The sequence below is a fragment of the Lepidothrix coronata genome, unplaced genomic scaffold (assembly GCF_001604755.1).
Source record: "Lepidothrix coronata isolate B3197 unplaced genomic scaffold, Lepidothrix_coronata-1.0 Scaffold282, whole genome shotgun sequence".
NCBI classification, from domain to species: domain Eukaryota; kingdom Metazoa; phylum Chordata; class Aves; order Passeriformes; family Pipridae; genus Lepidothrix; species Lepidothrix coronata.
In genome coordinates, this window is record NW_016690462.1 from 231,042 (window position 1) to 251,442 (window position 20,401).

Below are 20,401 nucleotides of genomic sequence, written 5' to 3' on the forward strand. Positions count from 1 at the left end.
ATGCTCCCTGGTGCTGGGACCTCTAAATAGATTACTGTTCTAGATTTTATATAGGATTTTATATATGAATTTTCACTTGCTTGCTTTTCTGTAAGTTTTTTTTGTCTCATCTTTTTTTCCCCCTAACAGTTATTTGCATATTTTGTTGTATTTATTAATTAGTTTTTGTTCTGGTTTTAATTTTTCTTCAGTTCAGATTTCAGCATTTAGTTGTTTCTGTTATCTTCCAGGGCCTTCTGGAGCTACAGCTTCATCCAGTTACCTTCTGAAAGGAATGCTGTTGATTTTAAAAATGGCCTGCAACTTCTGTTTTTATCTAATTGCTGATTAGAAAAGAATGTAGGACTTCAGTCAGTAGGACTTCAGCTAGTAGGTATTTTGAAAACTAAAGAGCCAGCTGAGATGTGAAGAGCATGCTGGAATGTCTCCAGGTAGCATGAGATTGCACAATATTGTAAGGTTTGGTTCTGAACATGTTACAGATAAATTACTTGGAGTGTATCAAAAGAATTGGAACAAAGAAGGATGCCCTCATGCAGGTTTGGGCTGCAGGGAGCACTTGGAACTTCTCTCTGGGGTGGTTTCAAGGTGGGAGGTGTGCTTTGGCGGAGGTACTTAGGCACTGGGTTAAGGGAGTAGTGAGAGGATTTGTGTGACTGTAAGAGGAAGTGTCTAATTTCAAGGATAACAGGTAGGTGATGGGCAGTGTCTTCACAGAGCCCCTGGAGCAGTACAAGCATCAGCTGCAACATACAACAAGCAAAGGAAAGTGAGAGGTTATTTGTGGATGAGTGGTGGATGGAGACTCCCTGGGTGGAGGAGGCTGCCAGCTTGTGATTCTGGGCAGCAGAAGAAAGGCTCTTTCTTTGCCCTCAGATATGAATTTGCAGTATTGATGCACTGGCTTAAAGGCAAGGAAGGGGAGCAAACTCTGCAAAGGGTGAGCACAGAGGCAGCTAGACCAGAAGTGAGCACTCACTCTGAAGTGGTAGGGGACAGTAGTTGTAGAGTCCCTTTGAGTGGTGGAGAGCTGACTGTTCATCTCCTAACATGCTTACTAGCATAGGAGGCTTGTTGCCTGCCAGAGGCCCAGGTAACTTATTCATTGGAAGAAAAGGAAAAGGGGATTTCCACCTTTCCAAAAGTGTTTCACCCCTTTTGGTACCTAAGCTTTTTACTCTTTTTATTTTATTCAAACACATTAATTGCACTCAGGAGTTATAACTCACTGTAGTTTATTCAAGGGAGTAATACACACAAAATAATCTCTCCCTCAAGGACTAGGGATTTGCATGCTAGATAGAAACAGAAACTATGTGGTTTTCCCAGGAAAGAGAAATTATTCCCCGTTCCTCATGATAAAGAAAAATAGTTGATTTAAGGCCAAATGATTCTTCAAGATCTTAAGTTTTAAAATATTACAGTGATTTTTATCAAGTACATCTGCTGCTGGTGCTAGAATACATCTTTAAAAATATGTTCAGTGTTAACTTATGACAACTGTCTTTTTGTTGAATTTCACATATATGGGAATAATCTTTAAAATTCTCTGACTGTTCTTTATGATAAAAAAAAATCAGTGTTTTGATTAGTCTTGCTTGAAACGTTGTACTTCACATTCTTCCACTCAGAAATGACTAAAACAATGTCTGCTTGTGCACATGGAGTAAAGTGGCAGCATGTGCTATTATCTTATGTGTGCATCTCATATCATGAAATGTTTCAGAATTCTGGATATTCATCCATTTGAATATTTGTTGATATTCATCTGCTCCTAATTCAAAAACATCAGAGACTGTTCTGGCAATAACAAATAGTTATAATCACGGGTCAGACAGCACAAAGACCTATTAAATAGGTTATAGCATGTCTGATCAAATGATCTTGATGTATAAAGTGATCTATACTGAATCTGAGGTTCTAAGCTATATAATGCTGACCTATCATGTAGGCTACAGCACAAAGCAACCTGAATCCTAGTGTTCCTAATAAACTAAACTAAGATTTTCAGAAATAAAAGTGCAAGAAATTGCACAGCAGAGCATGCCAAATAAAATCTGGAAAAATATTCGCAACAGGTGGGCAGGCTGTTCTTCTAAAGTTACTTGGTAGGCCTGCCTTGAAGATGGAATTTATTTTTCCAGTAACTCCCATCCCATCCCCTCTCCCACCAAAAAAAAACCCAAAAAACCCACCACATTTTTTCCTCAGTAAGAACAAAAGGTTTAAGTATTTCAAATACATAAAATGATGGAAAATGTTACAAAAATACTCCAAAATTGTGTCTGCCTTATTCTTCAGCTTGCCTGAGTACCCTGATGACTGCTCCCTGACACATTAGACAACTGGGCTGTCTGCATCAGAGCTGGGCACAAACAAGTCAGCTGGTGTAGGGCTGCTCATGGCTTAAAAGCAGTTTCTTGGAGCTGATTCAGGTTGTGCAGAGATAAGAGAACTTCAGGGAGTGTCAATAACTTCCCTAATTAAGGATTCACCTCTTTAGCAGATTGGTGGCTGAACACCCAATAGATGGGGCATACGAGGAGCCCAGCCATAGGCAGCTGACAGCCCAGGTGATGAGTCACGCGGACAAAGGATTAGCAGTCATTTAGTTAGACCGCATGCTGGTTTATTGACAAATCTTTCTACAGAGCTCAGACATGAGATGGATAAGGTTGAAGTTCCCAAGATTTCCTCAGAAGGGTAGAATCTAGACTACCATGTTGCCCTGATCATCCTTTCTGTTGTGAATCTCTGTCTTGTCTTCAGACCAGAACAACTCAAGCCAGTTTTAGTGCTTTGTTGGGCCATTTTTTCTGTTGATGTTAAAATGGCTCAGTGCAGTGTGTAATGACTACCAAGGTTTGCACAGGGGAAGCACCAAGAGTGCACAACATGCAGCTAGAAGGGGGGGTGGGCTGAAACCACTACTTAGGCTCTCTTTGGAACTTCTTGCCATTACAGCACTGTTCAAGAAGGCTAATAAGTAAACATGTTACAGGACTTTCTGCTTGTGATTTAGTTTTCGAAATCAGTCAGAGCTTCAGGATGTATCTCCTCGTCTGTCTTCCCAGACAGCAGAGAAATCACACTGAAAGGATTTTCCCCCTAACACTGTTTTACTACAATAGAAAAACTTAAACTGAAGTAGCTTCTAAAATAGAGAACACTGAGCTTTTTGCTGAGCACTAATAAAAATACAGAGCATGAATACCAATTCCTGCTGCTCACTGTATCCTAATAGGGTTAGCCATTACTTCCAGTATATGTCTCAGCCTGTAATCTCAGCTGCTTTTCTGCAGCAACCTCTGTAAAGCTCCTCTGTCTCCAGGATAACCTCCCTCCTGTGGCTCTGGGCCACTCTTGTCCTCTTTCTGATCAGGTCTCTGCCTCCTCATCTCATGGCACATCTTTCATCTGCTACACCCCTTGAACTATCCCCTCTTGGCTTCCTTGCAGACCAATGGTCCCTTGTGGATCCCATGGAGAGCACCATTCTCCTGTCCTTCCAGAAGATGCCGCATGACCCCATCCAGGTGTGGCAGCTAGAAGATGAAATACCAGGGAACTTTCCTGTCCAAACAATACCAACCCATAATATGCAGTATATACAGCACAAGCAAATAAAAGAAAAAGATTCCATCCTTCCATCCTGGTAGAGATTGACTTTCCAGAGGAAAAAAAAAAGGAAAACTTTGAAACAAAGGTACTGAAGTGCTGATGTGAAGGAAGCATCAACTGTTTGGATGTAGTTCCCTGCTGACATATGATAGCCTGCCAAAGCCATATTTTTGACAAATGCACAGGAGGCAGTGACTCCATGAACTGTTCAGTTGCTCTAATAACTTGCTGCTGCAGAAATGAAGAAGTTCTCTTTCCACTTCATTCTCCCATCTCAGTTTTGTAGCTGTGTGGTCTTGCACTTTCTCCTGTGGTTTCATGCCAACTCCTGAACTCTGTGGACACTCTCTTTAGCCACTTAGTTCACTAGAGCAGTGGAGAAATATAAAACTGTTTATCTTCTGGCTTGCTTTCTTGCTATGTGAGTTTGTGAAATAAACTCATGGAGCAATCCTGTCAGTCTCAGTGCTAGGATGAACTAAATGATGGAGGAATTAAAAACAAAGAAGTAGAAAACAGTGCTACCCACACATGTTCTAGGAGAAAATCAGCATCCGGCTCAGCTAAGGAGGGGACCAGAGTCTAAGGTGCAAATGATTCCCAAGGTCAATACATTAGGTGACAAAAGAAAGAAGATAAGGAATTTTAGAAATAAAAAAAAATTAAAAAATATTTTCTCCATAAGAGAAAGAAGATAGCAGATCTACCACTGTTTTGAAAAAACCCCAACAAACCAACAACAAAAACCCAACCAAAAAACCTCTAAACAAAAAAAACCAAGAAAAACAAAGTAATGAACAATAACCTTCTATAGGATCAGGAATAGATGCTATAACAAACATAAGAGGATAAAATTGTGAGACTAGTACGTACATTTATCACCAACAGACTCACTAAAGGGTGTATTATTTTTGCTGGACGTCTTGGCAACCCTTGAATAAATTGATTTTGCTAACAAGTTGAACTGAATTAAATAATTTAGAATGATCATATAGGAACACTCTTCTGTCATTACCAGTTCTGTGCAGAAGAAATGGAAAGTTAGCAGTAAGTGGCCAAGTGCATAGCATGATGTTTATTAATACTCAAAACATCATTGTCTTCAGGTCTTTGGAGTCAGTAGTGTGCTATTATTAAGAACTGTGCATTAATACATATTGCTTATAATATCAACAAATTAAACACGACTATTTTTTTTTAAATGGTACTGTATGATGTAGGGTTTATCACTGACAAAGACAGCATTGCAAATATTCTGTAATACCAGTTTTATAATAATGCTGATGCATTTAGTGCTCCCCTAATGTCATCCACTGCCATGCATAGGTGCTGTATAGGCAGAACGGTGATACAAAATTATTCTGACAGCTGCTTGTCACAGTGTACTCATCATACAAAGTATTTCTATATTCAAAGATACTATCACATAAACAGAGTATACTAAGCCCAGCTCCACTCTGGATATGATTCAGTTTGCAGTGAATGACTGCCAAGGCAGACTATATGGCCCATCCCAATTTCAACCTGCCCTAATTCCCTTTATGACTTTATTATTTAGTGCTGCTTTAGTGCTTAGAGAGACCCAAACAGGAAGACTCTGGGCGTTCTCTGTTCATGGAGTGGGTGGGATGGAGCTCTTTAGAGAAAACAAAATATGATCCACCTACAGATCATGTTAGGCCAGCTTCCCAATTTCCTCTAAGTAGAACAGAGGCCTTTGTTGCCTTAGTTATTGGAATGATCTACTAGTCAACAGCAGAAGCCCAGCCTCCAGACAGAACATCCCTCTGTTTTTTTGATGGTAGTATAGGATGGGAAATATCAGCTTTTCTATTCTTTTGTTGCAGTGAAGAGGAAAAAAAGTAGATTAACTCTTTGTAGGAAATAAAATAATTTAAAAAAGTAACTCTCGCAAAAAAATTCTGCAAGGTCACTGAATGGAGCTAGCATTGTCTGGGAAAGGATTAATGCCTCCAACAAAGGAACATTCCTGGGTGCTTTATTTTCTTTTTCTTCTTTAGCAGCAAAAAGAATGAGCACTGAAAACTGCATGCTAAGTTTCAAGGCATAAGTAGACAAAGCTGCTACACTTGTCAAGCCAGACTACTGGAGCCTATCAAACACTCATAGATGCTCCAGATAAGATTTAAAATTGTTCTTCTCCTCACCAGAGGTGTAGCTATTGTAGTGCTATCAGCTATTTTTCCTTGGATACAAGCTGGAAAACACAAGCCATCTTTTTCCCCTGTGAAATGTGATCAAGTACAAATTCCTTCCTTTGGTTTTGAAAGCAAGAGCTTCAGTGCAGTGATATTGGCGTGACAACTTACAGTGAAATGAGGGTCCAAAATAATAATTTTTAAGAAAGTAGAAAGTCCTAAAAACTTGATGGATTATCTTACCAGAATGGTGTGATACGATGTACTGGTTCCATGGTACCTGAAATGCATCTCGGCTTGTGGGGCTCCCTTTCCCTGCTAATTGTTCTTACTCCAGAGTGGTCCCCCAATACAGTTCACTGATAACAATTTTTATGGGATTAAGTTTAGGCCATTTTTAACTCTGTGAGCTGATGGTGGAGCAAGATGAACACCAGCACCAGAACACTGAAGGGCTCAGGAGAGCCTACTGAGAGGGTGTGACTGAGGTTATGGTGAGTTAAAGGAGCTTGAATGTGAGAGTAATGTCATAGAAATACTAAAGCTAATTTAAATGAACAGGCAAATGTTTTCTACCACTGCTTGCAATGAAGATCCAGTCAGAATGCTGTTGATTTGTGTGATTTTGAGTAAATTTTGAATTTTCATTTAGATTGATATTTTAGAAGTTAATAACTAGAGTTCTAGAAGAACGTGAGATTATCATAAATCAGTGAAGTTGAGAATATTAGGATGCAATTATAAAGCATTTCAATTTTATTTTTTTCCCCTCATATCATAATACTAGTATAAACTATATATATTGAATGCCCAACTTTATTTCATCATCAATGCCACTTTACAATACTTGTGCCTTACTCAGTCTAAAGTAAAATATTTTATTGGTATGTCCAATGACTTTCTGATATCCCTGCTTTACTTCAGCTGAAATTATCTGGCATAGTTCCTTTCCAAAATTAAGGGTTGATTCAAAGTAAAATGTTTTTCTTAATTTAATTACTGCCAGAATTTAAATTGTGGTAAAATCCTTAACAGCAGGATCTACAGTCCATTTCTTCGGCTGACTGTAAGCAAAACTGAACATTTGAGATGAAGGAATTGTTGGGACATTTCATTTTTATTTCTGACTAATCTATCACAAAGCTTATTATTTGTACTAACACTAAACGTCAAGTGTGATTGACAAACATTTGACATGCTCCTTAGCTTCAGATTGAAAGCGCTGAATGTAGAAACCTGTCCTTATTCCCATTTCTAAAAGTAATTTTCTATAAGGAACTAGCATGCATTTGTTTTCACTGTTTCTTTGTATTTCCCTAGTTTTAATTTCTTTGTAAATGAGAGCAGGATTGATGGCTTCTACAGGCTACCTTCAGTGTAGTCATGTTAATTGAACTGCATAAAATTGAGCTGTGATAAGCCCTATTACAAAATAAATTGTTTTAGCGTGAAGAATGCTGGACTGGCCCATACAGTTGAACAAAGGAGCCAACAAAGCACACCACGGCCTTTTTCTCAAAATGCTTAACATTTTATTTTTATGCAGAAGTCAAAACCTGAGCAATATTTTTTATTTTTTTGTGTGGAAATATGTGTAAAATTGAGAAAGGAGAGCTTGAGCTCTGCTGTTTTTTGAGGTTCTGACATTTTTGAGGGTACAAAGGGAGCTGGGGTGTGCAGTGGGCAGGGAAGGTGTGTCTGGGGCTTTCTCAACTTCCAAAAGCGGGCCAGGTAGTGATGACACAAAAAAGAACGCCAATGCCAAGCAAACCTCCAAAACAGCACGATGCAGAGAAACAAGAAACGGGAGGCTTTCCCCACAGAAGCCCTTAAGCCCGCAGCTCCACGGGGTGAGGAGGCGAGGCCGCGGGGCCGAGCGCTGCGGTGCTGTGGGTGGGCGGGCGGTCGGTCCGTCCGTCTGTCGGTCGGTCCGCGCTGTGCGCACCCGGAGCGGAGCGGGGGCAGCGCGGCCGGGCCATGGCCGCGGGCAGCGAGGCGGGCGGCCCGCGGGACCCCACGCCGGGCCAGCAGCTCCGCGCCCTCTTCTACGCGCTGCCGCCCGGCGAGAGCTCCTTCCGCTCGCTGGAGGAGGTGCCCGACTACGTGGAGAAGGTAAGAGTCCCCTCCTCTCCCACCCCCGGCAGCACTCCTCGCCCTCCTCCCATCCGCCCACCTCCGCCTCTGTAAAAAACCACAGCCGGCCCAAAGAAACGATGTCCGCGAAAGGGCACCTAAGTGAAAATTAAATACCTCGTGTTTCTCTGGCGGCTTTCACTCCTGGGCTTTCTGCCTATAAGCTGCCAGAGTAACCGTGCCCCTTATCTTCATGTATTTTAAATGAAGGCTCAGCTGCTTTCTCCTGATACCAGGAGCTAAAGTTTTCAGAGAAGCACCCCAAATATCGGAGGGTTGATGTTAATGTTATATCCATCAGCACTGACAAGCTGAACAGTGACAGCAAAGTGAAATGAGTAAACCAGAAAACATGATACTATGTTTGGCTGTTACCGTTCTTATAGCAAGCAAAAAGTCAGGTCTCTTTGAGCGCTTAAGGCAAGTAGTACAAGCTCAGTCAAAGAAAGAAAAATAAAAAGTTTCTATTTAAAATAAAAAATAAAGATTGTTTAAGAGAATTTAGAACAAATATTTGTGCTGGAACAGTGCTGTGTCCTAAAGCTCCAATGCAAGAGTACAGAGGTCAGGGGTGAGAATTCCCTTGTCAGCAGGCAGCAGCATATCTCTCCCTCTGCTCCTGCCCTGCCAGTTTATTCACTTCCAAGAAGGTACCTTTGCTCTGTTCAGTCGTGTCTATTGTACATATCTTGACAGTCAGCTCCTGCTGAACCCAGATCGATGTCAGCTGTTCACAGAAACCGCAGATAAACACTATTTTGCACTTGACAAAGAAAATTTAGCCCAGCTTCACTGAAGATCTGAACTTTTTACATGGGTCTTCGTAGTTCTGTCTATCTTCTCTGCCAGGTGTACCTTGGACTGCTGTGCAGCAGCTGCTGTCAGGCTGCAATGGGGGTGTCATGGGTTTTGCGGGGTTGGGCAGTGTAACACCATCAGCAGCTTTCTCGGAATTGTAGTATGCAGCGGCCCCTCACTGATGGATGTTATCAGCAAAGGTTGCCCTTTTGGATAGGGTAAGCAGACAGCTGCTGCAAGCTCAGCATGTGCGTGCAGTGTCTGGTCGATGGACTGCTGTCCTCAGAGGTGTTTTGCAACTAATCTACAGCGTCATGGTCAAGGAAGACTCTAGAGCTTGATGGTTTTGCCTTGTCAGCTGATATCTCCCTCCAGCTCTTATCTACTATCTCAGTCCCTTTTACTGCTCCCACATTTCCAAAAGAGTATCATTCACTTTCTTGTCAGCAGCATTCCTTAACATCCCTGGGCTTTCCTCTCCTGTGTGAAATATTAAGCTCAGACCTTGGCCAAACATAGAATTTCTTATACTGGGCACATACCTGTAAGTTTGTGTAAGGATTCTTAATACTCGTTTGAATTATAAAAGTGCCGGCAGACTTATGCTGTTGTAGAGCACTGTTGTGATACATTTTAAAGGAGTATCTCACAAAAAACTGCACTAAAAATGGGTTTCCCAGTACAGTTATACTTCCGTATAATTCCTATCTTGAGTTAGCTGTACTAGATTTCCCTCCTGGCCAGTGTGTTTGTTACTAGAACAGATATTTTGAAGCTTGGTCATGTGCTTGTATGGAAGTATTTTAGGGATATAACTGTTTTAACTCTATGGCTTTGGTTTGAGCTTAGACAGTGCTCATCCTTCCTCTTCTGGCCATATTTGTGGGCAGAAGGTAACTATCTACAGTCCTTCTCTAGCTGCTTTTCTTTGACTGTTTAAGGAACAATTGAAAGAGCAGCATATCCATTGGAATCATCAGGAATAGATTTAATAGTGAACTGATGAGCCTTTCAAGGAGGGCTTGGAGTGGTAACCCCTTGAGTTGGTAAAGATGGAGGTTGGTACAAGTGGATGTTTGAGATCAACCCTACACAGAATAAAAAAAACAATTCTAGTGTAGACCTGATATTAAATGAAGGCCTCAGCTCAATTAATTCACACTTTTTAAAAATAACAATCATGATGATGCATGTGTGAAACAAACTACTGATTACGTTTGCATCTCCTAAGTAGTGTGTGGGTTTTTATTTTTATTTTTTTTTTTTTATTTTCCTGAGACACTGTATAGAAGATGGATTTGCATCTTGGATCTGTGATCTGTCATGTATATTAGACAGATGAGAGTATTTCTAGTACAGTAGATCACATGGCTACAGCTGTGGGGGTTTGCACCTTCCAAAAATAGACAGGTGGCAGAACCTGGTAGTTCACTCAAATATTCATGGGTTTAGTGATCTGCAAAACTGAGCACTTGGGAGGTTTAGGAAATATATGCACTTTGTCGGAGTGGCTGCTTAGAGCTAGAGTTTAGTCTGTGCTGTTATAACTAGGCAGGGAATGACAGCAGTGGGTGAAGCAGCTCTGACTATCGGAACACAATGGTTTCGTTAGCTTAACTTATGCAGTGTACTTTCTGTCTGTGGTTATGTTACTTCCATTTTCAGAGGCAGGACAGCTCCTGGTCCCTGCATTGTGCTCTGTATCTTGGCAGAGTTGAATGTGAAGGCCCCAAGTCCTGTTTCAAACATGAGCGGATCAGCTGCTACCAGTGAGAAGTAGAAAAGCTCTGCAGCAGCACCCAGGGAAGTCACCTTTTCAACTAATCTTCAAAATTCTGGGAAAAGGGGTCTGAATCTTGGATTATCATAATAGAATTTATTTTTATGTGAGTTTTTGTCACATAAATGTGGCAAAATGTGAATGTAGAATTCAAACCCCTTGATTTTCCCTTATTTCTGAGAAGAGAGAGTATATTGATTTTCCTTCTGCAGGGCAGAACATTCTGACTTACAAAACTATACTGATGCTTGCCTTTTCCTTTTAAGAGCACTCTTTTTTGTATGGGTATAAGATTAGACTCTGCTCTGTTGATTGTTTTTGGTTGCTTTTTTTTAATTTTTTTTTTTTTAATTTTCTCATAATCTACAGATAGGCATAAGGAATGCTGCTTTTTTGCCAAATATAGTTTTCATGAACCATACATTCATAATTTTCATAATTTCAACCCCAAAATGAAATTAATTTCAATTTAATAATATTTTTTTTCTTTTCTATTTACTCTCTTGAGAGCCTAAAGACTAAGTTCACATTTAAACTCAATTCACATTTTAGGGTTTGCTTCTAAATAATGAGGCACAGAACCTTCATATTTAGTTTTACTTGGAAGTTGAGAATCTTATGTTATAAGAATCTGGGACTTTAAGAAAATAGAAACTGTTTCAAGAAAAGCAATAAAACTATGAATGTATGCTGCATTTCAACTTAGAATATTATTTTTTTTGCAACAGTATAAAGCAGAAACTGATTTAAAATGGTCATTTGCATTCTGAACCCCTCTTACTAAGTGCTCAGAGTAAGGCTTTCAGGTTACGGATCAGTCATTCAAGTAAGCCACAACCTAATGCAAATCTCCGTTGAGTATTTCTGGTGATGGGAGAAGAAAAAAAAAAAACCAACAACTGGAAACAAAGAGAGAAGATAACCGAAAGTATCTGGCTTCTCTGACCTGGGATGCCAACAGTGGCTATTTCTTAACTTTGTGCCATTTTGTTTGTAGGGACAACTGTTGAAAACTGTTGCAAAGCTACCCATCTCAACAGGTTCTTAAATGACTTCACTACCATTTTAATTTGAAGCAAAAAAAAAGTAGTGATTGGGCTGGTGAGAGTATTTTCTCTCTTACTGTCTCCTTTTTTCCTGAATTACTTGCAGTATCCTTCTGTTGTATTACCTCTTATCCTTACACAGTAGGCTCTCTGGGACAGGGAATGCCTTTTCATTCTGTTTGTGCTGCATCTAACACAGTATGATCCTGCTTCATGACAATAGATGTTATGGTCACATAAATAATACCTACTGGCCTTGACGTAGTTCATCCCTTTGATCTGCTTTGGGCAAGGCTTAATGCAGTGTATGGTAGACAGGTAGTCATTTCTTAGATAGTAAGGGGTATGCCATAAGTCTTTCCTTTTGCAGACTCCTTGATGGGCAGGAGGTTAAGGCTGTCTGAATGTTTCTTTATCCTCCTTGCTATGACACTACCTATTTGTGAGTCAAAAAGTGCTGTCAAATGCTTGGCTGTTTCACAGCTTCACAGTGGGAAGAAAATATTTAATGAAGTCAATGAGAAAGGAGTTATAATAATGTGTATTAGTATAAAATCAAGTGTTTTAACTGTTTCAGAGATTGCTGGGGAAAGTGAATCATCGCATAGAATACAGACATTGTACATTTCCCATTAACTGTTTTCATTTAGTGAAAAAAGCATCCCACTTTTTCTGTCCTGAGCCCATTGCATTTGCTGTGCAGCTTCTGCTGTTTCATACCTTCAAACTGTTTGTAGTCTGTGTTAGACCAGGCTCCTAATACTGTGGTCAAGTGTTTCTTAGTTTTTCTTATTAAATATTTTTTTCTCTGATGGAATGTACAGCTGTGGTGATCAGTCTTTTTTGATAAATTAGGAATCTGTTCTTTGATGATATCAATTAAGAAAAGTACATTAAAAGTCTTTTCTACTCAGAAATGAAGTAGCTAGATAGTGCAAAACAAAGAAGTATTTATATTTTCTTAGAATGCTTAATTGATTTCAAATGGAAGGTAATGGAATTTCTTTTTATTTCTTTCCTTATTACTGATTTCAAATATTGAAAGATTTACCACATTGGTTTTCTTGGGTGTTGTTTAGGCTTTATGCATAGGTCTTCCTTTGCTTTCTGAGTTTTTTATATTATCAGTTAGTACATACCACAAACAGGCTTTTATACGCCTAAAATGCTGTAACAGAGCAAGCTAGGCACCTAAATTAAAAAGTGTCATGTTGATATTAATCTCTGTTCATCTGTTATTGTAACCTAACCCTGTGCTGCTGAAGTTTATGAACTTTCACATTTCCTAGATGCCATAAATCTCTTGCTGCTTGCATGGTTTGAATCATCCAATTCTTCTTTGACTGAGCAATCTGGTCTATATCCATCTTAGTCTCTTTAGTGTCCCAGCCTGGTAGGAATTCCCAGATCATATCTCACTTGGCAACAAAAAATGAGCACCCTCCAAAATGCAATGGCATTTGCACAGGCAATATGCTTCTTCCATTAAAATGCTGTATAGGCAGTAGCAGCCTCTCTCCTACAGCAGTGCAGTTTGGAGGGTTTCAGTCAGTGAAGCTGTATGTGTTTGCAGGTCATTTGAAGAGGGCAAAAGCAGTAGAAGAGTAATAGGTCAAGTTTGGCAATGTGGTGCCTCCCACAGAGGTGCAGAACGTCTTGCTGCTCTTGCATTTCTCTTGCCCTACAAAACATGGTGGGAATTTTTTGCCTTAATATAGTGAAAAAGCAATTGTCTGAGTGTTTCAAAGGTCACCTAAGAACTTTCTACAGAGCGAGGGAGGCAGTTGAAGGAACATTCGCAGACATGGAGATCTGATAACTCCTTTCTGTTTTCTTTGCCTTCTAGATTTTCGTGGCAGTGGCTAATATGCTGCCACTGCCTTGTCATTCCTTCCACACAGGAAGTACAAGGACTGCTAGGACTCCATTGTTAGTAAAAAGAGTATATGCTCTACCAATTACTGTTACTCAAGGCTTTTTTGTTTTTGTTGCCTGTGATGATGAAAATTTGAGAACAGGTCTAAGAGTCTTCCTCTGCTGGTAAAAAACGATGTCACTAAAATGTTACCAGTGCTACTACTAGCCATAGCTACACTTTCCACTACTGGGTGCTGCTGTTGTGCATTTTCAATTTACCAGTTGGTTGGGGGTGCAAGATGGACAGTGAGAATTGAATCCTCAACTAAAACAGTTTTGAATGAGAAATGTTTAAGTCTTGCTCATCATTATACTTTGTTCAGAAAGCCAGAAAATTATTTTATAGTCAGTACAATCCAAAAAAAAAAGGGGAACATTATATTGTTGCTACTTGTTCTGGAAAGAAGACATGTTGTATTGCACAAATTGGAATGGGCTGCATAGTAACTGGGTTCTCTGATGAAAACGCATATGGAAGAGCTGCTGCTGTTTGAAGGAAAAAGCATGGCAACAGAAATGCTGAGTAGAAATAAACTCACTTTACTATGCCTTTCAGATAATAATGTTGGATGCCAAGTTCAGAGGCTGAACACATTCAGAAAACTTTGTACATATCAAATAAAAACCAGATTCTGTTCTACCTTGTGGTTAGAGAAACCCACAAACGTTACTGCCCTTGTTGATTCACTTGAATATGAGAAATATGAGTTTGGAAAGACTTTTGTGTTTTGTTATGATACCTTTTAACAGTTCATGTGCAGAATATACAAAAGAAAACTATGTGGTTGGAGGTTGCTGCAATGAATTTATGCTGGTGTTATGGATTAAATGGTAGCTTTGGTTGTTCTGATTTATAAGAGCTTTATCACAGTGGTAGCTAGTAAGGTGCCAGCCAATCTGAGAAGCATCTGGCTGCATAAACTGCTGCTGGAAAGGTGTAACTAATTTTATTTGTGTTGTGACTTCTTTTGTTTCAAACTTTTTTTCAGAGTATTCCATTCTTCATTACTTTTATTGGGCTGGAATTTGCTGTCAGCTGGATTCAGAAGCGTAAACTGTCGGGTCGGATTAATGATGGCATAAGTTCTCTTTCCTTAGGTATCCTGTCTCGACTGCCAGAGTAAGTATATGTATACAATCTTGAGATTGCTTTTTAATCACTAAGAAGGAAGAAAAGAGAATTATATATTGAAGTTGTTACTGATAACCCAAAATGATTAAACAAGGCATCTGGATCTTTCTTTATGCAACTTAATTTTAGCAAAGTGTGTAAAGCCTTTCTAATCTGTAAGGCTAAATACGATATTTGCAGAATATTGTTCAGCTGCGATTCTGTTCATCTGGCTGTCACCTTTTGCCAATTTTGGGATTTCAGCTGACTTGACCATATCTTATATTAGACTATATGTTAAAATCTGAGTTTTCTTTCATTGAAATACAGAAAGAAGATAATAAAACAAAACTGACAAACCAGGTCTATTATTTTCATTAGCCTTTAAAAACAAAATTCTGTGCATATAACCAGATTGATAGAATTGTGAATATGCATGTGATCCAAAGTTCTTTGAATGCCGTCATAATCTTGTGTTTGACTTCAATGGAATTGAAGAATTGTTGGAAACATGACCATCCAATCTACTCTCCGATATAAATGCTGTAAGATTTACCTGAATTAGTTCTCAATGAACAGATTTGTATTTTAAACAAACAGCCACAGTGGGTTAACTGTGGATTCCAGTAAGAAGGAATATAGCAAATTCCTTATATAAATACCTCCAAGTGTTTTTCAGAAGCTCTAATTACTTGTAAGGAATATCATGTTTGAGATCTGCCTTTGTATGATATGAGCTTCCAGATGATAGATTTTATTACATCTTTTCGGATGAGATTACATTTCTGTTCCCCATGTATGAATTCGCAGATGACCATCAAATTGTATACAATCTCTTCATTATATGAAGAAAAGTTTTTATTATTTGAGCTTGACTATATGGTGTATTTGCAAGTTTTTTAATTATTCTCGCAGTTCTTTTTCTGAATTCTCTGTGGTTTTTCAGCCTTCTTAGTGTTGATGTCTCAAGTGCACTCCATATTTCAGAAATTACTACATCAGTGCCAAATAATGAAGTCATTTGTTCTCTATTTCTGCTGGTTGTTCTTCCCTTTATATATCCCAGATCCTTTAGCCATTCTTCATCCCGGAATACTTTTTTGGATTCTGAGGCTTACATTCCTCATTCATAGGCACTATGTTCTTATATTTGGCCATATAGAAATACATGGATTATACATTTGGTCCTCCTGAAATAGCCTGAATCCATGAAATGTTGTCTTTGTTGCTTAGAGATCCCTGGTTTTTGTCATTGCAAATTTTACTAGAAATCTTTTCCTTCAATCCAGATTCTTGATAAATATACATTAAAAGAGCACAGCAACAAAAAAAAATTAAAATTAGCCCTTCTGGCTAGTAGCACTCATTTTCTGAAATGTGTAAACACCCACATTATAATCTATTGAATGTTAGACATTTAGTTAATTTTTTTAAGCTTTCTAATCAATAAAAGTTTTGACAAGGTCCATTCGGTACAAAGACAATTTCTGATGGTTATGTTAGTTATCAGTAGTAAATATCATGGATGAAACCTTTTAAGGACACTCTCTGGAACTCATCAAATATTGGAAAATAAGAGGCATGAGCTTTCAATATGAAAAATATTCAAACATAAATTAATGTCTAAGTTACTTGAGAATTTTGTGAAGCTATTTTTGAAGCTAGTGTTCAACCTGTATTCAAACCATTTTGTTGCTCTTAATCGCTTGTGATCATGATCTGAAAGGAGCAACATTAAACTTTTCAGTATGTTTTAAGCTGTGATAAGTATTTATCAATACATTAGATTTGTGTGGACCAACACACAATTCTGATACAGATTCTTCTAGTGTGCAGGAAGCTGATATTGAAATAGTTCAAATGTTGCTTCTTCAACTTAATCCAAATTTTCTACACTTGATACGTTTACCATGCTAAATACTTTTTTAAATACCTTTTTTTTCTGAAATATTCATAACTAAATTAATTAAAGGGACTGAGATACCTGTAAAGAAAATTTGAATGGTTTTGCAAGGCCTTTCAGCTTTAAGAATACTAAAACACTTCAGATACACTCTTTCCTAGAAGAAATGCTTGCTAAAAAAACTAGCATTGTGTGTGTGGAACGCAGCTTTGCAAGGTGCTGAGTACTTTTATTATTTTGGCACTCAGTACTTTGCAGAATTTGGCTTGCAGGCTATGGAGTTTTCTTTTGCAAGGTTGTTTCAACGGAGTGTACAGAATGATCTTTAAGGACTCAAAGTTTGCAGGATCAGGCAAATCTGCAAGATCAGTACACTTATTTATTGCTACACCAGCAGAAGTCTCTTCCAGGTTGCTTGCGCAGTTCTCATGTCTGGAAATACAAGACCCTCCTCAGTTCATTCCAAAAAAGAGACCCGTAAAACTTTTAGGTTTTTGGCTCAATGTGAAAGAAGCTGGCAAAATACAGACTTCCTAAATTATTTAATCTCATGTTAATATCGCAATTCTAATGGTGACTGCTTAGTGTAACACCTCTTTTGTAAGTAAGAGGAGTTGTGAATAACTGACTGGCTAAAAAGGCTTGAACTGAAAAAACCAGAACAGTTTAGCATTCTGTCTTGTGCTTCCATGGTGTGAAAGAACTGGGTCAGAAAAAAAGGGGAAAAAATAGCACAGGCAAAATCTGTTGCTAAGACTTTCACTTCAGTCTTTCCCTTTCAGGCAGAAAAAAGGTAGGGAAAGCTGACAGTAACTGCTAAAACAATATTTCAGCAGAACCCACAGCACCAGGGGAAATAGTAGTGCAAATCATTAACAGCTGAAGGTTAGATTAACACACCATTGATTGTATCCTCTCCTAGGGACTAATTTTCATTTTCTCAACTAGCAGCAATGGTTTGCCACTTCCTTAAAAAAATCTGTGGTTGAGTCTAAAATGGTGGGCTTCAGTCTATTAGTTAAAATGAAGCTTCAAATGTGTCATTGCAAAGAGGTCTTTACATTTAATGAAAAAATTAGGAGTCACAAACCAGATTCAGCCTCTAAGTATTTTTTTCCATTTCATAGTCTGTATAACAGAAGTATTGTGTATCTTGAGGGAAAACAGTATTTATTTAGTGTTTCATACCTTGTTGTTGAGAAAGTGCAAATCATAAATTGTTGATATTTGTATGCCAAATATTAAAAATGTAGGTGCAAGAGGAAAAGTTTAATCATCCAAGGCAATGTGTTTTGTTTTCAGGCTTATTAGACTCAACAGCATGTAGTAAGTTGAATTGCTTTGTATGTACACATCATCTCTTATAAAATAGCCCATACATTTCTTGAATATAATTTTCTCTGCCTTAATGCATACTATGCATTCCTCTGCATGTATGAATACTAAATGTTAAATGCAATGAAAAGTAATTTGGGGGAAAGGGAGAAACTTGAATTAGTAAGCTTATTCCCAGCATCCTAAATGTTGGTGGTTAAAAAATTTCTGAGAACTTTTATTTTAAATAAATAAATAACTTTTCTAGCTAACCATTGCCAGGAGACTTTAAATGCTGCTGTAAAAATATTCTCCCAAGAGAAAGTTTATTTTGGGTATAAATATCTACTATACAAGTATGTGCATTATTTCATATTGACCCATTTTTTCTTTTAAAGCAGCAGAACATAAATCAAATCAAAAAAAGTGTTTGGGGGATAACTGAGGTAGGTACATTTTCAAACTAGTTGGGAAAGTCTCCATTCTTTATGTTCGTGCTCAGTTGCCTATTTTTAGTGTTCAGCTCTGCAATACAATTCAACAGGGTATGAGTGTTCATATATATAATGTCTAACACAGTTTGGTCAATCAAGTCTGCAATGAGCTTCTTAATTTCTAAAGAGAACATACAATCTGAATAGATTATTTACTTTGATTTTTGAGACAGAGGAAGTTAGATTTCTCTGAAGTGTTGACCATGAGAATGGAATGAGGAAATGCTTTTTGCTTGGTTATTACTACTGTGTATCTTAAGATATCTACACAACAGCAATAACTGAATCAAAGCAGTATAAATCCTCTTTCTCCTGTAGACCAATGTATTCAGTTTTTTACATCATCTGGATTTTAAATAATCTTTTTTTCAGAAGCTGGTTTGAAGAGGCAGTTTTATGTAGATTTTAGACCAGCAATGCTGCCAAATGAAGCACCTTTGACTGACTGATACTTCTGATTGCTTGTTCCTCCCTTTGTACCTTTGCTCCCCTTTTGCCAGCATCAGCATTTGTGTTGCCCTGTGGTGAAGGGGCCTAGGAAACAGGTCCAGAACCTCCCCATCAGAGTGGGGGAGGCTGCATCAATTCTTACTGTGTCTTTGCAAAATCTTGTTGCTAGCACAAGAAATGGGCTTGGAAAAATGCAGCCAGGGTCACAGGACAAGAAATTTGCAATGCGTTTGTAGCATTACTGAGTTATCTGCTTTATAGCATATGTAAAATTGCAGTCTGAAACCAAAGGTTTTCAATTTTTATTAGTAACAACATGCAGAGCTGATTAGCATATCCTCAGTTCAAGTTGGTGCAAGCTGTTCACAACCCTGTGCAGCCAGCAGTGTCCTGACAGAACAAAAAATAATTGCTTGCATGGATTTATCCATTTAAAGTATGTACTGGTTTCCTGAAGTATCTACTAGATACTTCATGTGTGACTATGGAAAATTATAATCTCATAAATTAGTGATTGCATTTCGAAGAAGAAAATTTGATACATGCAGTTTCCCATAAATTATATTTTCACTTCCAGACTTATTAGGGACATTTTTTTTCTCCACATCTGTTTGACTAAGGCTTTGGACAGATGTTTGTTTAGAGCATGGTCAGATGTGTTGCTTCTGATCCAGCTGCCCCCTCAGATCTGCCAACATAGCTGCACATTTAATTGCTCCCTAACCTAGTCCTGACACGCTAAAAGCAGAAACAAAAGCCCCCCAAGAACTATAAAAGAGGTGTTTAAGCTCAGCTGCATTCATTTTGACAGAGCCAGGTCAGGGAGCAGCTATGCATGCAATTATGCTGGCAGGTCTGAAGGCTGGTAACCACCATACTTAGGGCAGTGATGAGCAGATGGGGCCAAACTGGAAAGGTAATCACTTAACCTGGTTAAATGGGGAGTAAAGCTGCTGCACTGTGCCCTTAAAACAACCAAACTTCTGGCAATTCTGTCTTTCCTGTACTCACTTACGTAGTCCTCCCTTTCTCTTGTGTTGGTTCAGCTGCTCATCTGATCCCAAGTGGAATTATTTTGGTTCACTGTGTGAGCAAAAAAGGTATTTGCTTAAGGCAGAGAGACAAGCAAACTGTCTGGGAGTGGGAATGGAGCAGCCAAGAGCTGCTAGACTGTAGGTTCAGTCTCTATGGAACCTGCAGTCATGATCATGCCTGTGGCAGCTAGCTATGGCAATTTAATACACTATCTGTCAATAGATGTTTCAAAAAAAATAGAATTTTTAATAGGTAACAAGCCTGAAGAGACAGAATCTACTCACCTCCCCACTCCACCCACTCTACAAGTAGCACTAGGTAGTTATATATTTCATGAGAGCACCCTTCTGGCTTCACTATCCCATATACACTGTTAATTGTTCCCACATTTTGCCAAAGGTCACAGCCCTCACAGCTTTGTCAGAGGAACAGGTTTTGAAATAACTCAGTAATCTTCTGTAGGTAAAGCAGTCAGAGTAGGACAAACAAATTGAATAAGAGGGTAGCGCTGTGCAGCAGAATCTGGTAGGATTTTCAGCAGGCGAACCTGACCCTGGAAGGAGGCTTTCAAAATTTGTTCAGTTAAGCTCATGGCAGTAACTCTCTTACCTGAACAGTTATTGTTTGTTCTAATTAGTTG

The 20,401-nt window shown here is 38.7% G+C and overlaps 1 protein-coding gene across 1 annotated transcript in view; it reads left to right on the forward strand.

The window, feature by feature from the left end:
• Positions 1-7,757: 7,757 nt before the first annotated feature.
• The window catches only part of AGMO (alkylglycerol monooxygenase), a 190,525-nt gene continuing 177,881 nt past the window's right edge, over positions 7,758-20,401 (forward strand). The window contains exons 1-2 of the mRNA XM_017836706.1: positions 7,758-7,892; positions 14,444-14,574. Of these exons, the coding sequence (XP_017692195.1) occupies positions 7,758-7,892; positions 14,444-14,574 (266 nt within the window). The remainder of the gene's footprint in view (positions 7,893-14,443; positions 14,575-20,401) is intronic.